Source organism: Pipistrellus kuhlii, unplaced genomic scaffold (genome assembly GCF_014108245.1).
Source record: "Pipistrellus kuhlii isolate mPipKuh1 unplaced genomic scaffold, mPipKuh1.p scaffold_m20_p_38, whole genome shotgun sequence".
NCBI classification, from domain to species: domain Eukaryota; kingdom Metazoa; phylum Chordata; class Mammalia; order Chiroptera; family Vespertilionidae; genus Pipistrellus; species Pipistrellus kuhlii.
Window position 1 is genome coordinate 5,089,842 of NW_023425538.1, and position 11,160 is coordinate 5,101,001.

General features: G+C 39.4%; 2 protein-coding genes across 2 annotated transcripts in view; one reads left to right on the plus strand and one right to left on the minus strand.

Annotated features, from left to right (window-relative positions):
• Positions 1 to 4,949, plus strand: part of DYNLT3 (dynein light chain Tctex-type 3) — a 29,345-nt gene extending 24,396 nt beyond the window's left edge. The window contains exons 3-5 of the mRNA XM_036408216.2: positions 1,439 to 1,562; positions 2,796 to 2,873; positions 3,161 to 4,949. Of these exons, the coding sequence (XP_036264109.1) occupies positions 1,439 to 1,562; positions 2,796 to 2,873; positions 3,161 to 3,237 (279 nt within the window). The 3' untranslated portion in view covers positions 3,238 to 4,949. The remainder of the gene's footprint in view (positions 1 to 1,438; positions 1,563 to 2,795; positions 2,874 to 3,160) is intronic.
• A 1,098-nt stretch (positions 4,950 to 6,047) lies between these two features.
• LOC118702361 (ras-related protein Rab-23-like) lies at positions 6,048 to 8,340 on the minus strand. Its single transcript, XM_036408215.2, has one exon. The coding sequence runs from the start codon at positions 8,025 to 8,027 to the stop codon at positions 7,500 to 7,502; it is 528 nt and encodes a 175-aa protein (XP_036264108.2). The 5' UTR covers positions 8,028 to 8,340; the 3' UTR covers positions 6,048 to 7,499.
• Between the last annotated feature and the right edge of the window lie 2,820 nt (positions 8,341 to 11,160).

Here is an 11,160-nt window from a genome sequence, read left to right on the forward strand (position 1 = left end):
TGCATGCAACCAGAATTGGAGTCACTGGCTCTTATTGTGCATGTACTGGGAATCAGGGATCCCAGGTGTGTGAGAAACAGAGTCAAATCACTTGTGCTCAGTGCTACCTCTTTTATGGAGAATCATGGTCCCTGGTTTGCTTGGGGCACCAGGTTGCACAGCCAACCTGTGTCAGCAGGAGTTCCACTCCTACACTGCGAAAAATAGACTTCTGTGTGCACTTGCCTAGAATCAAAGTCAGGACTCACTGCCATACTTTGTGTGTGTGGGTTCTTGTCGTGCGTGTACATGCTGTGGAAACAGTCTTCCAATGTCCACACACCCAGGCTCAAATTCAGGTAGTGGAGCTGCCCTGTGTGGGCATGGGGTCTGGTCATGGTAGTGCATGCTGTGGGAAACATCCTCCCAGTGTCTGAGTGTCCAGGCTCAAATTCAGGTAGTTGAGCTGCCCTGTGTGGACAGGAAGCCTGCTTGCATGGAGCGGGTCTAGCAGTTCTTATGGTGCTGCAGTGAGCCTGAGTGGTGGGGAGGGGCTCTGTGAGCCACAGAAATCTGTGGCCAGGATGTCCGGATTCTTAGTGTCTGTGGGTCTGCAGCCAGGATGTCTGGATTCTTGCTGTCTGTGGGTAGCAGGTATTTGTCCCTAGAGGCTATAAGGTCCTGGTTTGCATCTGAGATAAGATTGGGTGGTGGTGAGGCTAGGACCCTAGTCTCAAGCAGTTCTGTTTTTCAAGATGTTGTGGTCTCTATACCTGCACTAGCTGCCCCCGAAGTGTCTGCAGTGGCAGAGGGATTTCCCCATTTAAGACTTCGCAGTTTAGCAGCCCCTTAGATGACTAAAGAATCAAACTGTCCCTAGCGCATTCTCTCTCTCTCTCTCTCTCTCTCTCTCTCTCTCTCTCTCTTTCTCTCTCTCTCTCTCTCTCTCTCTCTCTCTCTCTCTCTCTCTCACACACACACACACACACACACACACACACACCACACATCCACAAACTCCTCTATTGCTTCCTCACTCTCTCACAATCTCTCCCTCCCTACTTTCTTGCTGGTTGCCATCTTTTCTCTCTCAAAGTCATTCTTTAACCAATTGATATTACCCTTTTAAAATCTCTACTGGCCTAATTCTTTTATGATATAACTTAACATCCTTGATTAGTCTTCCTTGTGTTATAGAATTATTAGCTTCTTTGCTAGATTAAATTCTTTACAACTGGTCCATGTCATATTTATCTGTATGTGACCATTGTATCTCATAGTGAGATAATGCATGTGGACATGCTTTGAAAATTCTTAAACAATTAGAGACATTGCTTACTAAATACTTACTAGATGCATAATTTCTAAGATGCTCTATTGGGTTACAAATGCATTTTGTATTTTGCATATATTTTTGTTGCAATTTGTGTAATTTATTAACTGTCCTTTGCCCTTTTAGTGTATAGATGGAGTTTTGGGTGGTGAAGATTATAATCAGAACAACATCAACCAATGGACTGCAAGTATTGTGGAACAATCCTTAGCACATTTGGTCAAGTTGGGAAAAGCTTATAAATATATTGGTAAGTGTTACTATCCTTCCTTAGAAGTTTACTCACCTTTGTTCTTGTAATTTTCTCAGAATTTAGAGAATATAACTGAATGATAGACACCGTAGTTGGATATTAATAGGGTATAAAGGACTTCTGATATATTCATCTAAAGATAATCCTATATAATAAAGAGATGATATGCAAATTGACCATCATGCCCTCATAAGATGGCTGCCTACAACCAGGTCAACAGTGGGGTTAGTGAGGGATGACTAAACAATTGAACAAGCAGGCTGCATGGGGCAACCAGGCCAGCAGGGGGGTTAGTGAGGGACGACCAAACAACCAAATAAGCAGTCTGCATGGGGCGACCAGGCCAGCAGTGAGGGGGCAGTTAAGAGTGACTAGGCTGGCTGGGGGGGGGCAGTGAGGAGTGACTAGGCCAGCGGGGGGGAGGGGGGGAGCACTTGGGGGCAAACAGGCAAGCAGATTGGGGCAATTGAGGACCACCAGGCCAAAAGGGGGCAGGGGAGCAGTTAAGGGCAATCAGGTCGATACGCAGAGGCAGTGAGGGGCGATCAGGCCAGTGGGAGGGCAGTTAGGGGTGGCCAGGCAGGCAGGCAGGTGAGCGATTAGGCGCCAGTGGCCCAGGATTGTGAGAGGGATGTCTGACTGCCGGTTTAGGCCTGATTGTAATCCAGTAGTCAGACATCCCCTGAGGGGTCCCAGATTGGAGAGGATGCAAGCTTGGCTGAGGGGAACCCCCCTGTGCACGAGTTTTGTGCACTGGGACTCTAGTATATGATATCTAAAAGATAGAGATATCGCTTGCTCTTCAAAAGCCTTTTCTTGGTAACATCACCTTTTACATTTATATCAGTTAGCTCTTTCCACCATAACCTACTGGGCCCTACTATCTTCCTTTCAGTTACCCTGTGCCTCCTTACATGTAAGACTGTGAAGTACCACACAATAATTATTTCTAAAGTGGAATATTTTCTTTGACTGAATTATGCCCATGAGGCAGGGCACATAACCACTGGTTATGGAAATGGGCAACAAACAGACTGGATCTGGTGGGGATAAAATCGTGGTATTAGATAATTAAGGTGAGGGACTTTTTATTTTTTAAATTTATTTGCTTGCTAAATGCTTGGTTTTCTATTATTTTTGCACCTTTTAAAGCCAAAAATTCAAACACTTAGATCTTGGATATCTTTTCCTTTGTTTATAAACATCCTTACTCTATGACTTTATTTTTAGTGACCTGTGCAGTGGTCCAGAGGAGTGCATATGGCTTTCATACAGCCAGTTCATGCTTTTGGGATACCACATCTGATGGTAAGAGACTATAAGCTGATTCAAACAAAATCCAACTACTAGCAAAGTTAAACAGTGTACTTATTATCAAATGCTTATTTATTTCTAATTCTGAAAAAAGCTTTATCAATAGAATTGCTTTGTATCTAACTATAATTAACAAGTATGTCTTAGGCAAATATGAAATATTAACATTTAACAGATTTCAGGAAATAAGATATTAAAACCTATGAAAATGCATAAATATATTATCTGGTAATTTCATTGTTTTGCTGGTATTTCAAATCCTTTTGTGTGTGTGTTTTCAGGAACCTGTACCGTAAGATGGGAGAACCGAACCATGAACTGTATCGTCAATGTTTTTGCCATTGCTATTGTCCTGTGACATACTAAAATTGTTTGGCCAAAGTCATTAACTTGAGAATTTGTCAGTGTATCCTTTCTAAAAAGAGTAAGTTACTTATTAATACTCTAGATGATAAGTGTGCAATATGCTTCAAAAATTGAATATTATAAGCAAGCAATCTCATACATAGTAAGTTGGCAGATTCGTACATATTCTATATATACAGAATCATTTCAATAGGAAAAAATTAATGTCAGCAAAAAACAACAACAGCAGCAGCAACAACAAACAAATACAGAAACATGGCATTACTTGAAAATAGAACCTTATATTCACACCAGTTTTTCACTAACATTATGTACCTAGGGAGTTAGGGAAATCCATTCAGATAATAAAGTTCTCTTTCAAAGAAGTTAACAGGGAAAAATATATGAACAAAATCACTGCAAGGATAAATCTGGAGAAAATAATAATTAGTTAACACTTCTTAAGTTTGTATTTCTTCTCCTCAATTGTACATATGATTTAGTAGAAATCAATTGTTCTTTTTTTCTCTCAACTAATATTGCAGTAGCAACTACTATTAACTTGTTTACATTTTTTGAGAACTGTTAAAACAGTTTTTAAAATTTCAAAATCTTGGATTTACATTTGAGGGCAAATTAAATCTGGTAACCTTGAATTCCCTTGTTAAACAAAATGAGTTATGGTGTATGGTGAAAAGTATCTGCCTAACAGCTGCCTTACAATTCACACATTCCATGTGTAATAAATACTATTGAATGCCTGTTTGTTATGAGCATATTTCTCTGCTAGTCATTATGGTTATCAATCTGCTCTTCAAATACTAAGTTTCTTTTGGCACCTGTTCAGTTGGACTATTAACGTGTTTGTGGGAAGAAAAAAACGTGTTTTACAAGAGAGGGAAAAGTGAATCTGGTTATTTATGTAGCAAAGTGAAAGGACTTATTGCTGACAGATAATCATAACTTTAAGAATTTTAAGAATTGCTCTTTAATAAGTAAAAAATGTATAAAACATGCAGCATTAGTTAAAGACCTTATTAGGAGTCTTACTATACAAGTAGTAAACTTCATTGTTGCTTTAGTTGCAACCATCTGTAAATAATTTTAAATACTTATGTGGGGTTCAAATTAATTGGAAAGAAGTATAAATGAAAAGTATACAATCATTGGCAAGTTATTGAAAATCTCAGGATTTATGAAATGTAGTTAAATTTATTTAAAAAATATCTACAGCTGCCCACCAAATGCGAAATCAATCTGCTATTTAACCTTGAAAACAAATCAAGTTTCCATATTACCACTAACACACATAGATATGGGTAATAGAACCATGTTTCATTGAACGTGGGGGAAAGAATAGCTTGGTATAAATACTGACAATATTAAGATAGTATTCTTGTAGGAATATTATGTGCATGTTTAATATTTTTCTGAGTAACAATTGTTTAATGTTTAAGAAGAATATTAAGAAAATACAGGGGTAGAATTTAATGCAGTGATATACATTTTTGGCCCATAGGAAATTTTCATAGTCATTACCTTCATATTAGTTTACGTTGTTGGCTTTTGTGCCCTTGAAGATTATAATAGTGACCAAAATATCTGTGCAACTGAGACTGTTTGATTAGTTATTGAAGCCTGATCGTAAAAAAAAATTACTGTGTTGACTTCCTATTTAGTCTGTTTCTAGTTACATTATAATAAAGATTATTTTCCTGTGCTGCACTTTTGCTTCTGGATGATTAATAAATAGTTAAAGAAATGGCATTGTGCTTTTAAGAAATTTTAAACTGGAGGAATGGGGAAGAGAAATGAATGTCAGACCATCTTATATAATAAAAGGCTAATTAACTGAATGGCAGAATGACTGGTCACTATGACACACACTGACCACCAGGGGGCAAAGCCTCAATGCATGAGCTGCCCCCTGTTGGTTAGTGTGCTCCCATGGGGGAGTGCTGCTTAGCCAGAAACCCTGATCCTGGCTCAAGGCTGGCAAGCACAGTGGTGGTGGCAGGAGCCTCTCCCACCTCTGTAGCTGTCAGACATCCCCCAAAGGCTCCCAGACTGCGATAAGCCTTGCTGAGGGAATCCCCCAAGTGCACGAATTTTATGCACTGGGCCTCTACTATAGACATTATACAGAATAAACTTTGTTAAAACAGCAACCCAAACCCAGGATTCACCATTACAACATAATTAATGGCTTCTATTTTATGCCCTTTATTTTATGATTTTAATACAAATTTCATTTTAAAAAGTCAGTGTAAAATATATTATGTAACTATTAGATTTTAATGACTACTTTTGGCAAGGAATTTTGTCCTGTTTGTCAACTTGCATTTGAGTTGTGTGTGTGTGTTTTGTTTTGTTTTTTGACATAAAAATAAACATTTTATATTACTTTGAAATATGTAATGCCAGCTGAGACTGGTTTGGCTCAATGGATAGAGCGTCGGCTTGGGGACTGAAGGGTCCTGGGTTCGATTCTGGTCAAGGGCATGTACCTTAGTTGCGGGCATATCCCCTGTAGGGGGTGTGCAAGAGGCAGCTGATCCATGATTCTCTCTCATTGATGTTTCTAACTCTCTATCTCTCTCCCTTCCTCTCTGTAAAAAATCAATAAAATATATTTTTTTAAAAAGAAATATGTAATACCAGATTATTTCAGTATTCCGAAAAGCAAACATCCACACTTGACCACTTAACGACATGCCTCAGAAAATTCTATTAGGTTCTCAACATTAATCTAGATGGAGGATGAGAGTGGCAAAGATGGAAGACCTAAGGGAAAAAAAAAAAAAGGAAACAAGAAATATATAGAACATTATGCATTTACAAATAATTAAAAAGAACTTGATCACACATTTTTCAAGAAGTTATTTGTACACATTTTGAAATCCTATAAAAACAAGGTATATTGCAAACGGTTAAAAAACAAAACCATTGATAAATGATAATTAGTTTTAACAGAGTTCGTGCAATTATCTTAGCTGGAAAACTACTGTCCCAAGTCACAAGTTTATGTTCTGCCACATGACTACATATTAAAATCCTTTCTTAAAAGAAATTACATTTGTTCCTGACAGAGGTCTTGAGAAAGTGCTGTACAAATCAAAGGTTATAGAAATTTTTAAGCGATAATCTTAAAATACCATACAAAAAGGTGTAAACAAAAAGATGCTTTACAGTTGCAGAGCATTATAAAATCCATAGTGTGGATTATGACAAAGGATCACTTCTTGTGCATTTTTAAAAACTGTTAGCATAATCCTAAAAGTTCAAGGTTGCGTTTTTAGTCAGCAGCAAAGGCACTTGGAAGCACCAGTGTGCTTCCAGCCTAAGGAGTAGCCGCAGACGTGCTGTGTCTGCTCCAGGACTTGGCCAGCACAAGCTCGCCACACTAAGAGGGACACGTGAAAAAGATTTGCAACAAGTCTCACCTGAGAGATGACCTAGCACTAAAACATTTAAACTCTTTTATCTACCCCGTCAGAGAGGAAAACTGCTTTTAAAAGATATTATAAACAATATTAATTCTGATAGTAAACACTGTAAAAATTAGATATGATATTTTTTGGCACAAAACACTTTTTAAATCTCAGCTCTTTTGCAAAATATATGTCTGAAATTTCTTACTTGAAAATAAAAACTTTTAACATATACACAATGTGTAAATGATTCTATGAATGAATGAGTTAGATTCTGTTTCATTAAACACTGCACATACCTTCAATTCAGTACCAAGTACCTGCATGCATACCTCCATACCCGAAATGGTACAGATATTGCACAGTAACATTGCCCAAGTACACACTAATGCAGTCTCACCAAATTTAGGGTTTACCTTTCGTTATTTTTTGTAAGTATTAATACTTGGGTTCAATACTATTTCTCAGAAAAGGTTGATGACTAATTTCAGAAAAAGAATGCTAACTTTACTTAACATTACAATCTGTACCATATATTTAGGCATTTCATTTATATTTTCCAGCATTTAAAATTCAGCAAAACCTGTTTTTGACATTTCTTACACCATTCTTTCCAAAACAGGAGAAGCTTCGTCTAATGTAAAAAAATTAAAATGAGTCCACAGGGCAATAATTTTTCCTCCAAAGATTTCACTCCATTCTGAAAAGCACTGAAGATCAACATTTAAGTCTGTCAACTTTCAGAACCATTAGGTGCAAAATCTGCTAAAACCTTGTAACATACCATGTGAGCTGGATGTAGTTCTCACTGAATTGCACAATTTTTTTTCCTGCCTACAACATTTTAGGGTATGCTACAGCTGCTAAAAGGATTTCCGCTCTTCTTGGTCCTCTGTTTGTTGGGTCTAAGATTGATGACATCTCCACCATTAAGGGTACTTGAACTCTGACCCGAGTGACTTCCATCAGATGTGAAGACACCAATTTTGTTACTACTTGAATGCCTTACTTCTGGATCCTCAGCTACTTGTTTGAGTTTTTGAAGATACTTTTCAGCCAAATATTTAAAAACTTCATTTACATTTAGGTCTTCTTTCACCGATGTTCTGTAGAACCTTAGCTTTAGCTTTTTTGCCAGTGCTTCAGCTTCCTCGTTCTTTATACAAGAATCATCCAAGAGATCAGTCTTGTTTTGTACAAGTACAGTTGGTATATCTCCAACTTCAGCTACTACTTTCTCTCTCCAACTGGAAATTGCTTCAAAAGATTCCCTGTCTGTGGTAGAAAATACAAGCACACAAGCCTGGGCTCCTCGATAGTAGGCCTTTGTTGTTGCATCGAATTCCTCTTGACCTGCCGTATCCCATAACATTAATCTGACATCTTCGTCATTAACTTGGATTTGTCGCTCCAAAAAATCAACTCCAATGGTTTTCTTGTAATCTTTTGTAAAAATGCCTTTGCAATATCACTGAATCATACTTGATTTTCCAACTGCTCCATTCCCAACAACCACCATCTTGATGGCCACTTCCATATCTTCCTCCAACATTTTTGGAGTTGAAAAGGTTTCTGTACCAACTTTAATTCCAGGTGATCAGATCTTATTTTTCAAATCGTCTCAGGTGGCCGCAGCCCCTCAGCCAGCCCAGCGCTGCCGCCGCCGCTGCCGCCTCCTCCCAGCGCGCCCGGCCCCCCCTTACCCCCCTCCCCCCTCCCCCCCTCCCCCCTCCCCCTTCCCCCCTCCCCCCCGCCGGCTCGCGCCCTCTCTCGCTCTCTTAAGAAGGACTAGGATTTTTTTTTTAAACGAACTTTAAGGGCGATGAGGGCTGAGAACGAGCGAGCGGCTCCTTGGCAGCTCCGCAGGGGATGGCCGGGCACGGGAGACTCCACTCCTGTTTTTTTTTTTAATTATTTTAAGTATAATATTAGGGTATTCAAATGTAAGTATTAAGTCAGACTTTTGTAAAGCAGTAATTTTATGTTTGTAAAGTACCAATGTGCTGTCATAAATGATGGCAACATCTCATATTCTCTCTAGTAAAAGTTACCTTTACTCTTCTTTCCAAGTTTGATGTTATCTGATTACGACTCACTAAAAGCATTTTCAATACCAACATTCATCATCACTTTTTACTTACATTTTATTTTTTTAATAAATCTTTATTGTTCAGATTATTACAGTTGTTCCTCTCCCCCCCCCCCCATAGCTCTCCACCATTTGGTTCCCACCACATCCTCTGCCCTGACACCCCACTGTTCTCATCCATACGTGTAAGATTTTTGTCCAGTCTCTTCCCGCACCCCACACTCCCCCTTCCCTTGAGAATTGTCAGTCCACTCCCTTTCTATTTCATATTCTATTATATTCGCCAGTTTATTCTGTTCCTCAGATTTTTTAAAAATATATTTTATTGATTTTGTACAGAGAAGAAGGGAGAGAGCTAGAAAGATCGATGAGAGAGAGTCATCGATCAGCTGCCTCTTGCACACCCCCTACTGGGAATATACCCGCAACCAAGGTACATGCCCTTGACCAGAATTGAACCCGGGACCCTTCAGTCCCCAAGCCAACCCTCTATCCATTGAGCCAAACTGGTCTTGGCTGATTCTCAGATTTTTTTATACACTTGATTTTTAGATTCACTTGTTTATATATTTGTATTTGTTGTCACTTTGTTGTTCATAATTTTTATTTTTACCTTTTTCTTTTTCCTTTTCTTAAAGAATACCCTTCAGCATTTCATGCAATACTGTTTTGGCAGTGATGAATTCCTTTAGCTTTTTCTTATCTGTGAAGCTCTTTATCTGACCTTCAATTCTAAATGATAGCTTTTCTAGGTAGAGTAATCTTGGTTGTAGATTCTTGCTATTCATCACTTTGAATATTTCTTGCCACTCCATTCTGGCCTGCATAGTTTCTGTTGAGAAATCAGCTGACAATCTTATGGGTACTCCCTTGTAGGTAACTAACTGTTTTTCTCATGCTGCTTTTAATGTTCTCTCTTTGTCTTTTGCCCTTGGCATTTTAATTATGATGTGTCCTGGTGTGGTCCTCTTTGGATTCTTCTTGTTGGGGGTTCTCAGTGCTTCCTGGACTTGTAAGCCTATTTCTTTCACCAGGCAGGGAAAGTTTTCTGTCATTATTTCTTCAAATAGGTTCTCAATATCTTGCTCTCTTCTTCTGGCACCCCCATAATTCTGATGTTGTTACACTTGAAGTTGCCCCAGAGGTTCCTTACACTATTTTCATATTTTTGGATTCTCTTTTCTTTTTGCTTTTTTTGATTGGGTGTTTTTGCTGCTTCTTATTTCAAATCTTTGACTTGATTCTTGGGATCCTCTAGTCTGCTGTTGGATCTCTGTACATTATTCTTTATTTCAGTCAGTGTATGTTTAATTTCTACTTGGTACTTTTTAATATCCTTGAAGGTCTCACTAAATTTCTTGGAAGTTTCTAGAAGATACTTGAGTAACCTTATAACCATGTTTTGAATTCTATATCCAGTAGTTGGCTTTCCTCCATTTCTTTCACTTGTGACCTGTTCCTTTGTCTCTGCATTTTGGTTGCTTCCCTGTGTTGATAGAGTGGCTTTGTGTGCTAGGTGTCTTATAGGGCCCAGTGGCTCAGCCTCCCTAATTACCTGAGGTGGACATTCTTGGTGCACCCCTTTGTGGGCTGCGTTCACAATCTTGTTTTAGTTAAGCCTTGATTGCTGTTGGTATCACTGGGAGAAATTGACCTCCAGGCCAATTGGCTGTAAGGGTCAGTTGTGTCTATAATGGGAGAACTTCTGTGCTGGAATCACCCTTATTGGGCAAAACTTTCTTCAATGGGGTTCTGGCACTCACTGAGTCTGCCCCCTGAGTGTGTCTCTTATGAATGTGAAGAGTTGTAATCTGGATGGTCTCACTACTGGGTACACTGGCTCTTGGATCTGCTAGGAGGTGCAAAATCAGCCACTGCCTGAGGCCACCCAGCAGCAGCTACAGAAAGATCTACAGATTCCTCCTCTTTATTGCGGGTTTGCAGGTACGCAGATTAGGCCCAGTTATGAAGTAATGCAAGCTGCTATCCAATTTTGGGCCTTATTTGGAGGCTCTGGGGCTCTCTGACCCAGCTGCAGTTTGTTAGGTTTCAGATTGCAAAAGGCAAGGCCATTTATATGCAAAAACCTCTGTGCACAGCTTGGGTGGGTTTGTAAATTGGGTGGGGTCTCAGGGAATCACCTGAGTGGAGCAAACAGCAATGACTGACCGTCAGTCATGCCCCAAATAGGTCCCAGGGTCTCTGTGTACTGTGGCACTATGCAGGAACAATGATCACTACAAGCACCTCTGAGAGAAAGCCGGCCTCTGAGAGAAAGCCGGCCTCATGTTCTGGCCTGATGCCAGACAGTCCAGTTTCTCCCTGTATGAGTCTGGGTCCTCAGAGTCTTGCCCAGGACTGGAGTTCAGAACAGTCAGGATCTTATATCTCCCTCCAGATTGAAAAAGAAAACAGT